The sequence below is a fragment of the Xiphophorus maculatus genome, chromosome 13, assembly GCF_002775205.1.
Source record: "Xiphophorus maculatus strain JP 163 A chromosome 13, X_maculatus-5.0-male, whole genome shotgun sequence".
NCBI lineage: Eukaryota > Metazoa > Chordata > Actinopteri > Cyprinodontiformes > Poeciliidae > Xiphophorus > Xiphophorus maculatus.
The window spans coordinates 9,766,539-9,782,103 of record NC_036455.1 but is presented as its reverse complement, the minus strand read 5'-3'; the positions used below and the strand labels follow the sequence as shown (position 1 = coordinate 9,782,103).

Below are 15,565 nucleotides of genomic sequence, written 5' to 3'. Positions count from 1 at the left end.
ATGCATAGAATCTCATCGGACTCACTAAAAACGGAGGACCAATTTCCTGTCAAAAACTCAGGCAAAGTCTCGCGAGATAATAGCGTCTTCCTCTTTGCACGGAACCTGCTTCCAAGATGGTAAGTTGGTTTTCGACCGATCTAGTATGTTTTTAAAATCTGTAATCATCGAGCTTATATCTACTTTATCTGTGGTTTATTCGTCCCCATTAAGTACTATGTATGTTGTGGTGATGAAATAACTTGAAATCGTTTAAATATGAAACATTATATTTGAAATATGGTACCCTATCTTATCAACGCTGGTTAGCTGTGAGGAGTCACAAGCTAAGAAGCGCCAGTGGATTAATTAATACCTACAATTTTCATTGTTAATTTCGCTAAAACACGTTTTACGTGCCAGGTAAAGCAGTGATAACTTGCGTTACATTGCTACGTTTGAGGTCCAATCAATATTTATATCGCCCATACAGTTTTGCTCGGGGCTTCAATCGCTGAGCTAGCTACTTTGTTAGCATTAACAAGAGCACTACAAATGGAAGCCTGTTGTTTGTATTAAGATTTGCATTTTTGCATTTAGTTTGATTGAACAAGTTAAACATTTATCAGTTGATTGTATCTTGTATTTTGCAATGCTGTGGTCTTAAGGTAGTTCTGTTGCTAGGATTCAGCCTCTGATCATCTCTTTTCTTTTAGTGATGTTTTTCCTGTTATGGTTATGATTTCAGTCTTTGGTCATCCCTGAGAAGTTCCAGCACATTCTTCGTGTTCTCAACACGAACATTGATGGTAGGAGGAAGATCGCCTTCGCCATTACGGCCATCAAGGTATATTTGAAAAAATTGATCTTTTTAAAATAGTTGACACTTTGTGCTACATTTGAACTTACATTTTGAGCTTGCTGCACTTGGTCTCTTCTGATTGTTTCCATAAGAGTAATACTAAATTACTGTTTGTCTGATTTAAGGGTGTAGGCAGACGTTACGCTCATGTCGTCCTAAGGAAAGCTGACATTGACCTCAACAAGAGGGCTGGAGAGCTCACTGAGGAGGAGGTAAGCATTGCTGCTAAAAACTGAAAATTATTAGTTCCAAGTCTGGCTAGAAATCTTTTTTTGGACAGATTACTAAATTAAATAAGAATGATTGTTGTCTTGAAAACTTAAATGTATATAGTTCAAATTTGCTGTAAAGATGTAGTTGCCCTACCAATGTCAACAGTGAATGTTTTCCATTTTGTGTTTTGGAAGTTTTGGTCTTGACCATGTGTTTGTTCCTGCTCTGCAGTTATTGTGTACGCATTTTAATAGTTGGTTATTTGAAGGGAGGTTCTTTAGACCGTATAACCACAACCTGCTTTATGAACAGAAGCTTCAGTAAGGTTGAAATGTGGTTGCCATTGATCTTTGCCCTTCCAGTAACTGAGTTCTTTGTGAGATAGTCGAAATATTAAACATCTCAGCCTTTTAGATGATGAGATAATCCTCTTCACATGAGTAGCATCTTATCTGTTATAAAGGAATAAAAAGTGAACACCGTGGTTCATAATCTGATTTCAAAACATTAGGTTCTATCTTAACTGGCATATATTCCTCAAAATAATAAAAATAATTTAAAAGCTAAATATCTTTCGTTCACTTGCCTGAACACTTTTTTTGTGGTGGTTATTGAAAGACTATCTAAACAAACATTGAAGCCATGTGTTGGTAAAATAAACATTTGATCCACATCAGATTCATGATTAAAAATAAATAAATTTACATCTAGGCAAATAGGCTGACCTTTTTCTGGTAGAATTCAAGCTATCTCTTATTTGCTACCAACTATTAGTCCTAATGACGCTATATATGTGTGTGTGTGTGTACATACATATATATGTATCTATATATATGATTTTTTAATTATTTTTTTTATAGGTTGAGCGGGTAGTGACTATCATGCAGAACCCTCGTCAGTACAAAATCCCAGACTGGTTCCTTAACAGGCAAAAGGACGTCAAGGATGGCAAATACAGCCAAGTAAGTGGTCAACAGTATTATAAATCCTTTTGGACCCAGTGAGATACTATAGCCTGAAATGTTGTAAAGTTTTTTTAAATGTTTCCTCAATTAGTCACGGATCACTTTTATGTGCATCTCTAGGTCCTCGCCAACGGTTTGGACAACAAGCTGAGAGAAGATTTGGAGAGACTGAAGAAGATCAGGGCTCATCGTGGTCTCAGACACTTCTGGGGGTAAGAATTAAGAGCGTTTGTCCAAGAACAAACACCAACATCTTGTTCACCAGGAGCTGCTCTGTTCTCACACCAATCTTGTCATTTTTAGTCGATTAATTCGTAATACTGGGATAAAGCTAAGATTGAGAACAATATTGCAACTCAAAGTGTCGAGGCCCTACACAGACTGTGGCAGACTGGTTCAGCTCAAGATTGTTCAAATACAGGAAGGTGAACAGATGAGTGGTGCAGAGAGAGCCTGTCCTGGGGACACTTGAATTCCTATTGAATGATTTTGGTTTCTATACTGAACACTTTGCACTACGCCTGGCTAAATAAATTAACTAAATAAAATGGCTTAAAAGAAGAGCAGGCTGGTCCTTGATGACTCAGTTTTTAAAGACCACATGCACCATGTGGAGATGTTATCTTCGACATGGTTGTCCAGGGTTAGATTCCTGGTCTCAGGCCATTCTCTCTCCTCGTCCCTGTCTATGTTCTACTGAATAAAATCTATTTAAAAAGCCATTAAATTTAGTTTTGCTATCATGTTAATCTGATTAGCCTTCTAAAGTATTGTCCTTCTCTTTAAAAGTGAAGTTTTTCTGTTGCATATTGTGTAAATGTCCCAATGCAAATTGGTCCCTGTGTGAAAGGCAAGCATGTCTATATAACAATGGAAAAGGCATCTCTTTTACATACAAAAAATGGCACGTGTAAAAGACATATGGCAGTGTAGCTTTGCATTTCCTGTTGGAAGGTGCACTGTATTTACTGCATAAACTTTATTAGTTGGTAAAAATCCCCATTCCACAGTACATTTTTCTGTACATATATTTCACCTTTTGAAGTATTGCTGTGAAATTGTTACAGTGCTCTTAAAGAATATTTGCCAAGGGAAAAAAACTGTCCTTGTTGCTTTAGTTTGTTTCCATATGAACTAAAATTAATTAGTTTTAACTTTTCCTGCATCTCTTTTCTCTATCTACAGTCTCCGCGTGCGCGGTCAGCACACCAAGACCACCGGCCGTCGTGGTCGCACTGTCGGTGTGTCCAAGAAGAAGTAAACTCCCTGCTTCCCTTTGTTTCAATAAAACACCACACTTCACAAAATTTACCTATCCTGTCTTTTTTTTTGTTTTGTTTTTGATTCAAATACTGATCCTGAAATTGGTTTAAATAGTTTATTCTCAATTGTTCAGAAAGAGTGACTTTTGTAACAGGAATAATATTGCATTTAATTTACCCATTATATCATGAAAGTAGGTAAGCTATGGCTGCAGGAAATATAAAGTGCAAAGAAACGATAAGCAGAGTTGAAATTGTTCAACTTGTGTTCAGCCTTCATAAAGAAGGCCCATGTATGGCTTTTTTGTCTTTTAAGCAAGTGTAGAAACATACTGTGGTATTAACTAAAGCAAATCAAAGGGGTGAAAAGAGTTAAAATACAGAAACATCAGAAAAATTGTTAAAATAAGAGGCTGTAAAACACGGCAATAAATCATTCTGCCCATTTCCAGTTATATTACAGCAAAATTATTCAGGACAAAGTAAGACTTGAGCATTCTAAATACAGTTGGATAAATCTACATATCTATATTAAAGAAAAGCTTCAAAATGTACAATTTCCCCACTCCCAATGTATCTTAATATTCAGAGCTGTTGCTGCAAAAGTTTGTTCACTCAATGTTGAAAAGTTACAGCTGTGAATTAGTCATTACTGCCACAATAGTACAACATGTAATGACATGACAGCTGTTTTATAAGTATGAAGAGCTGGTAGGAGCTTCAGTCATATGATCTATTAAAAGTAGCATTATATAAATTACTCTTCATCAGGATTGCAAGACAAAGAAGAGGAGAGGAAAAACATTAACTTATCACAATTCATTTTCTGAAACTATTTGGGATGACCTATGCCTTATCAAATGCCCATCATGACAGTAAATCTAAAGCACCAACATATTGAGAACAAGTCAAGGAACCATAAAATAGCTGGAATTAAAGAGTCCTATGATTGTAAAATAACCAAAACAAAGAATGGTACATGATACAAAGATTTTTGGAGAAACACATTAGCCAACAAAAATTTTATCAAAAATTAAGGAATGAGAAAATGGTGAATCCTGAAGGAGGAAAAGTCTGCTGACTTAAGTGAATTTTATTAAATGTTTTTCTTTTAATGCTGCAGATTGCATCATGTTTTCTGTTTATGATCAATTCCAATTCATCTAGGCCGTCAAATGTTTCAAGTAAAAAATACGCAAAAGAAATCAAAGAATAAACCAAAATTAATGCTAGATTGCAAACACAATGGGTGTTTTCGTAGCAGTTGACAGAACGGGGCTATGACCTCATCCATCCTGCGGTGGGGGGGATTTCTGCTGCGGCTGATGCTGCTGCGCTGCTTGAGGCTGCTGCTGCTCCTTGGTGGGAGCGTAATAAAGCTCCAGCGGCTTTCGGACCTTCCAGTATTTCTCGTTGACCAATTCTAGTGTCAGAGAACCGTTGAGAGTCTGAGGGGAAAAAGATAGGTGACTGGCTCGCAAAATTTTCTTTATGCAGAAACAAACATTTTATCCTGAAGATGAATGAAATGTTACTCACTGAAAACTGCCCTCCCCTTGTTGTTATGTAGATGGTGTATTGTTTCTCACTGATGTTGCTCAGACTTGTCCCTTCTCCACTCCTTGACGCTGCTCCAGTTTCACCTTCTCCCTCTGCTCCTCCCTCCTCTTTTCCTCTGTTGTCCGTTGGTCCATCAGTCCGTCGTTCCTCGAGAGCGATGCGCAGCGCCAGGTACTTTGACAGATGGTCCACAGTGGCGTTGGCTGTTGTCTTCACGTATCTGTTAAAAGAGGGAAAGATGAGTTGTATTACTATTACTATTTATAGCTATTAACAGCAGTATATTTTAAGATAGTTTACTATTTAATTGCCAAACAATTAAGCTGGTCATAAATTGATATTCTTCAGAATTTTGTAGAAAAGAAAATGTTTATCGCAGAATGTTAATCTGAAAGGGGCAAATAAAAACATTAATATGCAATTAAAAATAGAATTGTTGGATATCATTTCTAAAAAGCATGTATCCATAGCCAGGTCTGTCATTGCATGATAAAATAAAACAATCTCAATCATTTCCATAATTTATTGTTTTTTTGTTTTTTTTCTGTTTCTACCAAAATTTGGATAAACTCTTCAGTCTGGTGCTTTGGTCTCAACTAGCTCTTTCTTTGAAGGACAATTTTTTTTAATGTATTTAGATCAAACTTTATTGATCTTTGAGAATGGGCTTATGTATTATTATGCCATAACCATTATATAACTTGAAAATGGTCTCAAAACAACAATACTTTGTTTATCGCAAAAACGTCTGGGACGATTTATCGTCCAGCAAAATTGAAAGGCCTATTCGTGGTAACACACACTGTGCTCTTTGGATGCAACATGAGATGTTCTTATCTCACCTGGTCTGGTTGTAGTCGTTGCCATGGACCAGCTGGGGGTGTGGTCTGAACACCAACTCGATCTCTGAGGCCGGCCCCTCCTTGTGGCGCCTCAGGGGAGGAGTTGGGCTCCCGCTGTCCGCCTCGGGGCCCGAGCCGTCATCTGAGGCACGCTGCCGCTTGCGGCTCGGTCCAGCCTCCGGGGGAGTTTGTCCCCTGGGGTGTGGCGTGTTCGAGGGGGCAGAGTCATGGGACAGGTGTGAACGGGAGTCACCGTTGTCCTCACCACCGCTGAAAGTGGTGTTGTCGCTCTCTTGAGTAGGCTTCTTCACACGGTGATTCCTGTAAGGAGCGGGTAAACATTAACAAAATTTTAAAGTTAGTGTTGTTTAAAACTGAAAAAGATGTTTTCCCTCATAATGGTTCCCTGCTATCGCAACACAACAGCACTGAACGTTTTGGATTGAAATTGTGCCACTTGCTGGCTCAAAGCATTAACATAAGGGGGCAGCAGAAGGCTGATGTGAAGGTTGAATATATTTTCATATATTCAGCCTTCACATATATATTTCAAGAATATATTTTCAGCAATGAATACCAGAATAAAATGCATGATGCCTATGATGATTCCGAATAATCAATATGAACCCAATCAAAGATTACAAATTCAACTGGCAGTTTCTCTCTAAAACGTTATAATTGGACTGAATGAGTGAAGATTTAATGAAAACAAGACAAATATTTGAATATGTACTTGGCCTGATATGACAAAACTATTTGACTTTTTCATTCTTCATCTAAAAGAAGGCCATTTATCTGAAAGAATAAAATCTGAAACACTCAAATATTTATTTCAAAGGCCAAAAATAATGATTTTGGATGTTATTATAATTGCAGCAGAAGCAGTGAGTTCTCTAAAAAACAAGAACCTGCAATTACAGACAAACTAGTATGCAAGTTTACTACTCTATTTACACCATGTCAGCAAAGATGTTCTGGGAATGATTACTGTAGAATAAACTGTCTGGTGATACTAAAAACATTTTCATCTAGGAGGGGGGGGGGGAAATCATTCGCCATGAGCCCTCCTGACGACCTCCCTTTCCTCCCCCACCTCTCGGACCTGTAGCGGGCCTGCTGGCGGAGCCCCTCCTCGATGCTGGAACTCAGCGCCTCCTTGTTGTGCAGCCTGTTGAGCCTCTCCAGGACGGTGCGCTGATGGGCCTCGTACTCGTCACGACTCGGGTAGATCTTTGAAATAAGCGCGTCAAAGTTTGAATCTCTGCGCAGTGAACGTCGGGAGACCAGTTTCTTCCTGCAGGTTGGGCACTCTTTGTTCCTGAGGTGTCATAAAGATAAGTTTTTTTTAAATACAATGAAGTATTTAAAAATACTTGTTTTGCACCTGTGTATATATGACACACTTCCATTCAAAGATATACTAAAGTTGTCCTGTTTATTCTCAAAATCAGATGGGTTGATAGTATCCCAGTTAGATGTTTACGTATTGTACCTCCACATATTGAACAGTTATTGAAAAGTTTCCACCCTGCATTACTTCACTAACGCCTAATGGCAGTTGTTCTCACCCAGATCGCAGTGCAGTGACAATACAGTCAGAACAAAAGCGGTGCAGACACTCTTTGGTGGTCATCGTGTTCTTCAGCATGTCCAAGCAGATGGGACACATCAGCTCACTGTGCAGCGAGCGAGGAGACACCGCCACTTCAGTCCCATCCACGATGGCCTCCTGTGTACACACAAACAAAATTCTGCTTTATTCTGTTGCTTTACATTGTAACAATCAAGGAAAAATCCAATCTCAGAAAACCTTATGGGGGAAATTAGTCCAATTCATACAAGTTGATTTCCTTGGACCCGGTTTGAGTAAATTCAATCAATTTCCTGTAAAAGCCACCTATTTACATAGTCAAATTCAGATGCTATCAGAAGGAATCCAATTTGGAACATTTCATAATGTTTTTTATATATTTGGTTAGAATGATCTAGGCAAAATCTTTACGACCAGTTCGGATAAACCCAATATTAACTCCAAATATGTAAGATATCTTACTATTTGTAAGATATCTTACATATATATCTTACATATATATGTAAGATATCTTACTATTTGTAAGATATCTTACATATTTGGAGTTGTTGAGCATTTGAGTTGAGAGAATTCAAAAAAACTAAAATAATAAAAGAAAACAAGGAAAAGTAACAAAACTTCACAGCAAATATAGACAATAAATTCAAACATTGTCTGCCAATTTGATATATTCAGGTAATCAATTGAACTTATGATCAGTGTTTAAATATATTCAAACTGACTTTAGAGGTGACAAATCTTCTCTACATTGGCTTTTTCATCACACATAAGAAAAATGATTAGTGAACAGGTTTTACTTTCAGAGATTGCTACATGGGAAGTTACGAACTCAGTCAGTGATCGTAACAGACTGATCTATGATGTCTTTGATGTCATACAGGCAGACCTTTAGCCTTATTTAACACAGGCAGCCTTTGTTCAGCAAAACATAGCTGAGGCATTAATCTCTTCTGTAATACACCCCTTTGAACAATGGAGTTTTAACCCTGTTAGGTCAGCGCCAACATATCCATGTCTAATTCGAAACTGTACATATTTCACCCTTTAAACATGACGCAATGGTCACATCAATCCAGACTTACAAACAGCTTTATGAATTTCATATTTGTTTTGTGCTACCACTTACCTGAGGGCTCCTGTGTAGTTCATACAGACTCAGCTCCCAGGTCTTACTTGGAGTCTGGATATTTACAGGAGCTGCCATGCCTGCGGTTTCTCACAATTACTGAGTTAAAAAGAGAGAAAACAAAACATTATATTCTTAGTAACAGTTTATTTTTTTTAACCCCAGAAAGAACCACATAATAAATCTTTATGTGGTTATAGGATTTGTTAGTCAAAAAGACCAGGTGGAAATCTTTCACCACAAGAACATCATTGGTAGGATATTGTATTTCAAGGCAGTATATCTGATATTCATCATAATCATTACATGTTTGGCAAGTTGGATAGACTCCAACAAGATGTGATAAACGTCTTTAGTGTGAAACGTCAAGATGTGATAAACGTCTAGAGTTCATTATGGAGACAATGTTTAATGGCCTGCAAAGAAAAGTGTTGGGAAAACATAGATTAAAAGTAAGAAGTATCCTAAATTATCTTTCTGATATCAATACATTATTGTTTCTGGGTTGGAAGATGGTGGTGTTAATTGAAATAGAGAAATTCAGTGTTTGATGAGTAATACTGTGAAAAAGCTTTAACTACTCCCTATTTTTATGTACTTTCATTCAGCAAAACCTTTAATCTTTTAAAGTAGTTTTGTGCAGCAGTTTTCCAGGTATTTTGTCCCTGACATTGGCAACACGTTATGTGACTTTGGAGGCTTTTATGACTGGATAGTTAGTAAATAGTTTTTAGTGAATAGAATAGTTTTTCTGCCTTTTGACAGGCAGAAAAAGTTAAAAGAAACATTTTTAAAAGACCACCAGAGACTGAAGGGCTTATGTGCAGAGATTAAAAGAAAATCTTACTCCTTAGAAATAAAGTATGAAGAAAACTTGGTTGAACTCTTGTTAGTACAGTTGACTTTCTTCAAGTTTTACTGCATTTAATATTTTAAGATGTCCCCATGGTATAATGAAGTTTAAACAATGACATTTTTTAAGTTTCAGGGGTTTTTATTCAGGAATACATCAAGTTTATGTGAAAATGCCTAAATATGTTCTCAATAAGATAAAAATCCGGGCAGTCTCCTGGCTATGAAACCAAATCTTGAACATTTCGATACCTTGTGTACTGCCGCATCAGCTGTATTGTCCTTTTTTACATTTCCTAAGAGGTGACTATATTATTATTGAAAAGATCCATTATTGGGAACACAATGCAAATTGCGTTTTTTGTTATTTTAATCTTTTATTATCTTTGCAGTTAATTTGATTTGATCCTTCTTCATGGCGACCCATGTTTAAGCAAAATACCTTGAGAGCAACTAATTTACAGAAAAACATTTTTTTAATACTCACAATTGTGGACCATAACAGCATCATTGCTGTTAAGAAACTACTAATTCATCCTTTCTTCAATAAATATAACTTAAATTTAGAATTTGGTATGCACATTTATTCTACTGTTTATGCATCATCTAAAATTTCGAATGTCACTGTTAAACACTGCCAATAGCTTAAAATAACTCAATATAGTTCGCTAAAAACTGTCCCCAAACAATTCTTAAATACGTAATTTAGAGCTCATGCTGTTCAAATGGGCTAATTTGACAGTGAGATCATTAAACCCCAGCAACAACGAAACCCTTAGACGTCATACGTTTCTAACAGTAAACAAGTATATCAACTTTTATTCTTCCCAGTTTCTGACTGCTACACGCAAAATTCTCACTACCAATCATTTCATGCAGCTTTTAGACAAGGAAAGAACTAAATGGCTCGATCAAATCGGAAACTCACCTGACGTTTAACTGACGGACAGCTGACAGGAGCAGACACCAACACACACCACTTCTAGACAAACTTCTCAGTAAATACCTCTAAACACACACACCGATGCGTATCTTCTGCCCGGGTCTTTACACAGTCGAAATAGTGTCCCGGCTAAGCCTCGTCTGGAGGATAAGTAGCAAAGAAGAATCAAATATGCAACATTTTTCTCAACACCAACGGCTAGTTAGCATTAGCTGTAGCCATATTTCTGCGTCGTCTTCTTCATACGTCATACTACCGCGCTTACCTAGCAAGACTGCCCCCAACGGACAAGCCATGTATAGGAAAATAAAATGCCGAAAAGCTTATTTCCATTGTAAATGGCAACCAAATGATGAGTAAAATACAAAAAATCAAGCTTTGATTTTTAAGTAAGTTTTTAGACCCTAACTTACACATTTAATTGGACTGACTGACATAATTCAGCTGGTTCCTTTGTACTTGAGGCCTAAGTTTCCTGCGATTTGTATTAACAAAATAAAAAACTGAAATAATCCTTACTTTCCTTTTTATTGTATGTGTTTGCTTTGTGTTCTGCTGCATCCTATGTACACAAAAGAGCATTATGGCTGAAGCTTCAGAAGTCATAAGACTTTATAGCCACCGCCCGTCCAAACAAACGCAGTAAGTGTTTAAATTCTTACTGGTACTTCACCGTTTTATTTAATTTCAAATTACATGCAGTTTCACAGCCTTGATTTTATTTGCACAATTTCATTAGTGCATTTTGTAATGACCACTCTGAGATTCATATCTTTATATCTCGCTATTTTTAATAGACATGTCTGTTTAATAACAGACATGCGGCAAGAGGACGGGACTTAAGTTCTGGATGGCCGTGTCGAGGTCTGTGGCCTTTGTATGCTCTCAGCTATATGCCTCACGACGTTCCGTGGTATATTGTTTCCAGGAATTGAACAGTGTTATTTGTCCTGTGGTAAATGTTCTTATTGTCCAGTGTCTTATTCTATATACATTAATAATTAATATATTTTTATTCTATACTTAGAAACAAGATAAATCATACTTATATTGTTAGACATGTTGTTTATGGCCAATACCACATATCTCCTGCAGATATCAAAAGTGAATATAGTTCAAATAATTTTTATTCTCAAAAGTCATTGCCTTGTTTTAGTGCTGAGGCCTATTTCAATGTCAAAGCAGTATTACAATTAATAAGTTGGACCAAAGTGCTGCACAACAAGGTGAAGCAAGTGAAGAACAAAAACTACAAAAAATCAATACAAAGAGGGAAATGCTAAAAGTACATTTAAATCAAAACATTATATTGTTAAGATACCTGTTCAATAGATACTCATCTTACAAAGGGATTGTTTCGTTTTTCATGTTTAAAAAGCTCAGTTCTTATAAAGAAATATTTATGTATCAGAAGTTTTTGGAGGTTTGGCAATTTTATTATTATTATTATTGTTGTTGTTGTTATTATTATGATGATGATGATGATGATGATGATGATGATGATTATTATTACTTCAGCATTTCTTATTTAATTGCTGTTTCGTTCACCAAGTGCCAACCATGTCTCAGGTTTAATCTCAGACGTGTTCAGCTGAGTATTAGTCGAACTATGCAAGCGGCCCCTAGCAGCACAGTCTTTTGCATTTCTTTGGCACTGACTCTTATTATTATTATTGTAGCATTATTATTATTATTATTATTATTATTATTATTATTATTATTATTGTTATTATTATTATTATTATTATTATTATTATTTCTATAATTACAATACTCCTTATAATGAGTCAAATCCAAAGAAACAAGGATTTGACTCCTGGCCTTAAAACCTTTCATGTTTTCCTCTTTGTCAATTTCCTATCTGATTAATAAAGGCTAAGAGCGGCACAAAATCCTAAAAGAAAATATCACAATATTTTGAAAAGTATCCTGTATATTAAGAATGACTCAAATAATAAGGACCTAATATGTCATACAGCTTCTGACAAACTGAAATATCATTTCTGGCGATACAATGACCTTACAAGCTGAGATTCTTTAGAACAAAAACATGACAAGCAAGAGCATTTTTTTCAAAAGTGATGTGTTTTGTTCCAAGGAAACATAAAAAACCCCCAAAAAAAACAAATCACACCATGTAATTACGATTGTCCAAAAGACATGAAAGAAACTATTAGTCCTACCCCAGTTGCTCAGGTTTCTCTGAATAGCTCATCAAGGCCCAACAATGACGAAGGTAGACAGTCCAGTTTAACTGGCCTGAACATGTAAATTCGTTTGCTAAAAAAAAGTTTTAGATTTTTTTGTATGTGCCAATACATTTGACTTCAGGCTTGGATTTGCCTAAACTCACTGTCTTAGCCAAAAAATATGGAAACTTAGTTGAGAAAATACATTAACCATCTTAATTTGCTGAGTGGGATATATTTTGTTAAAGATTGAGAACCTCTCTCCCTATTTCATAAAATCAAGAGTGTATGAGCTAATTGTTAATAAAAAAAGCACCTTGATTACTGACCTCCTGTTACTCTAACTAAACTGCAATAATTTGTAAAACTGTTCAAGCTTCATGTGCGAGTTTAATTTTATCTGTCCTTATTTCTTCTTTGTAATCCGCAAATCCTTTGTTCCCTTGTGTCTTTAATGTGTCATAGGAAGCTTAAAACTCCTAAACTCAACAGTAAATATACAAAATCCACAGGTTTCCTTACTAATGAGGTGTGGCAATGATTTGTTGAGTTAATGACTGGCCATTTCCTTGGTACCAATACACTGCAGTCTTTGAAGTTCTTAACTTCAAACAAAAGTGAGCTCATTGACACAACATGTTGAAATTTTGGATTTTGATTGCAACATGCAGGAACACAATCGAACCAGTAAATAGCTTTATAATTATCTACATGTATAGATTTTGTTGCGTATAGGCCACATTTAGAATACCTAAAGTTGTTTTATTTATCTAAACATTTCAGATTTATTAATAGTTGTTGATTTTTCTTTATTGGTATTTGCACTAGAATGTCATTCTAGGGTGATTTTTTGCATGGTCCTTGCATGGTGTGAGACCTAGAGTGTGAGACCTAGAACGCGTCTGATAATCTATTTCTGGTACAGGAGATTCACACCTACTGTGACAAAAAGGCACCAACAGGGGCGTGCTGTGTTGGTGCAGGGGGTTAGCACGCCCCACATTTGGAGGCCTTAGTCCTCGACGCGGACGTCGCGGGTTCGACTCCCGGTCCCGACGACCTTTACCGCATGTCTTCCCCCCTCACATTCCTTCCTGTCTGCCTACTGTACTAAAAATACGAGCCACTAGCGCCGCAAAAACTCTTCGGAGAAAAAAAAAAAAAAAAAGGCACCAACATTCTTCTAATGAGTAATGTGGGTGGAAGACTGACTGAACAATATGCCTTTGTTGGGTTAATTGTAAGGTAACCTGTGCAACTGACTGTAAAATTCTCTTCAGAATGTATTTTTATGAGTATGTTTGTACTCCTGAAGGTCAGTCTCTTCTCACAATGTAACCTCGCATCAACCAAAGCTAACCATTCCACCCGAGGTCACAATTGAAAGACACACCTTGAGAAAAAAGGATAATACACCCTGAATTTTTGGGGTCTAAATATACCCGGAGCCTACAAAATGATACACACCACCAGGTTCAGGAGAAAGAGACATGGTGAAATTTTAGAAATATTTTGGGGAAACTATGAATCAAAGATTTTTGATCAAATACAGCCCAGAATTATAAAAAAGGTTTAACAGGCCCTAGTTCAGCTTGTGTCCTTTCACTGCTGTTAACAGCCAATGGTTAGTATTTCCTCAGTTCTTACAAATTGTTGGCATTTTTGATTTTATATATATTTGTCAATACATCTGATGGCAGCCTTGCTTCTTTTGTTATTATTTATTTTACTTTTATTTTTTCAGGAAAGAAATCAATTAAAATTATTACTCTATTTTACAAGGATGTACTAACCAATAAGAACAGAACAAGGCAGTTCAATGTCCTTTACTTCATAAAAACACAAAAATAAAAAAATTCATACAAACATACAACGTTGAATAGTTGATGAAGCATAAAACTATTAATAACTGTATCTGATGCATGTTTGGTTTAGAAAAGTTTATTCTTCATTCGGTGAAATTACTCACGGTGTGTAAAGTAGCCATATACTGTATTTTCTTCAAGTAAAGAGTACAGTGCAGTGAAACTACTCCTAAATGTATGTATTTTTAATCAAGCAAATATAATTAAGTAAATGTAATATTACCCACCTTAGTATTTTCCTTTGTGACAGATTGTCTTTATTATCTGCATGGATTGGATTTAGAGATTTAAAAGGGAAGCAAAAGTTGAATTGAGTAAAATGCAAACTGACAGTTACTAAGAAAACATACAGGTGTGACTTGCAAAGAAACAACCCTGCAGGGAGTTGGCAAAGAGCCAAGCCAAAAATAATGCAGGTTGTTAGTTATATAAGTGGCTTTGAAGATGGAATGGAATCCATTGTTGGCAATCAGAAATATTCATGCTGAATAGGAGAGTTAGTGTCATGTGGGATGTCCGATAGTAATTACTACTGTCACTTAAAAAAACCCATCTGCCATCTCAGTGTGTGAAAATAGCCATTCATTTTGTTGTAGTGGCATTTTTCTGGTAAGCGACATAACTTTATAAATCTTTTTAAATTTCAGTGATTTGTTTAGCCTACTGCATAAGAAGAAAATAGTCGGGAAAATTAAAAATTCTTGAGAAATCAATTTACTAACATGAAATATTCCTCACTAGTATTAAATCTCCAGGAAATATTTACCTCAGTTTAACAGGGAAATGGTATCAATCTGTACAGTACAATCTATGAACATAATCAAAATCAAAGCCTAGATGTCAGGATCTGTGTTTTCTGTGTATTTATTTCGAGTTTTCTGTGTCCTTGATTCTCTTCTGTGTCCTGTCCTCCCCTTGATTGTTCCCAGGTGTGTCTCGTTCTGTGATTACCCGCTGTGTATTTAACTCCACCTGTGTTCCTTGTTCCTCGTCGGGTCCTTGTCAATGTTTTGTCAATGTTGCTAGTCAATGCGTTCTGAGTCCTTCGTGTTGTCCGTTGGTTTAACGGTTGCTACCGGCGTCGAGCCCTGGCTTCTGCTCGGCCGTGCTGCACGTTGTTTGGACTGAGTTTCTGCCATTAAAATTCATTATTCATCTTACCTGGGTCCGCTGCGTCTGCCTCACCACCCCTCACCACACCGTTCCTTGACACTAGAAGATGTCTGCCATTTTCAATTTTGTTTCAGTTTTTTAAAATTTTCTTTTACGTATTTTGTACATTTGTACAAAATGCACAAAATACATTTTGTGTTCAT

At 36.4% G+C, this 15,565-nt stretch overlaps 2 protein-coding genes across 3 annotated transcripts; one reads left to right on the top strand and one right to left on the bottom strand.

Annotated features, from left to right (window-relative positions):
- The first annotated feature begins 14 nt into the window (after positions 1 to 14).
- On the top strand, positions 15 to 3,326 carry rps18 (ribosomal protein S18). Its single transcript, XM_005804726.2, has 6 exons — positions 15 to 119; positions 728 to 826; positions 967 to 1,053; positions 1,915 to 2,016; positions 2,140 to 2,231; positions 3,205 to 3,326. Exons 1-6 carry the CDS (start codon positions 117 to 119, stop codon positions 3,278 to 3,280), a joined length of 459 nt encoding a protein of 152 aa, XP_005804783.1. The 5' UTR covers positions 15 to 116; the 3' UTR covers positions 3,281 to 3,326.
- A 57-nt stretch (positions 3,327 to 3,383) lies between these two features.
- Positions 3,384 to 10,434, bottom strand: LOC102226665 (E3 ubiquitin-protein ligase RING2-A). 2 transcript variants are annotated; one of them, XM_023345226.1, is made up of 7 exons: positions 10,181 to 10,434; positions 8,401 to 8,499; positions 7,252 to 7,412; positions 6,777 to 7,001; positions 5,684 to 6,004; positions 4,821 to 5,061; positions 3,384 to 4,729 (listed from the first exon to the last, which is right to left on the bottom strand). In XM_023345226.1, the coding sequence occupies exons 2-7, from the start codon at positions 8,476 to 8,478 to the stop codon at positions 4,568 to 4,570; spliced, it is 1,188 nt and encodes a 395-aa protein (XP_023200994.1). In that variant the 5' UTR covers positions 8,479 to 8,499; positions 10,181 to 10,434; the 3' UTR covers positions 3,384 to 4,567. The 2 variants fall into 2 exon arrangements, with proteins under 2 accessions (XP_023200994.1, XP_005804784.1); XM_005804727.3 differs by having other exon boundaries at positions 6,786 to 7,001; positions 10,181 to 10,433.
- Between the last annotated feature and the right edge of the window lie 5,131 nt (positions 10,435 to 15,565).

Bases quoted from the DNA above. Each gene is read 5' to 3' on its own strand.
- LOC102226665 (XM_023345226.1), bottom strand. From the start codon at position 8,478: ATGGCAGCTCCTGTAAATATCCAGACTCCAAGTAAGACCTGGGAGCTG. The intron at 7,002-7,251 runs GTGAGAACAACT...ATGACACCTCAG, and splicing joins GTCACTGCACTGCGATCTGG to GAACAAAGAGTGCCCAACCT. The intron at 6,005-6,776 runs GTGGGGGAGGAA...CGCTCCTTACAG, and splicing joins GCCCGCTACAGGTCCGAGAG to GAATCACCGTGTGAAGAAGC.
- rps18 (XM_005804726.2), top strand. The intron at 827-966 runs GTATATTTGAAA...GTCTGATTTAAG, and splicing joins TCGCCATTACGGCCATCAAG to GGTGTAGGCAGACGTTACGC. The intron at 2,232-3,204 runs GTAAGAATTAAG...CTCTATCTACAG, and splicing joins GGTCTCAGACACTTCTGGGG to TCTCCGCGTGCGCGGTCAGC.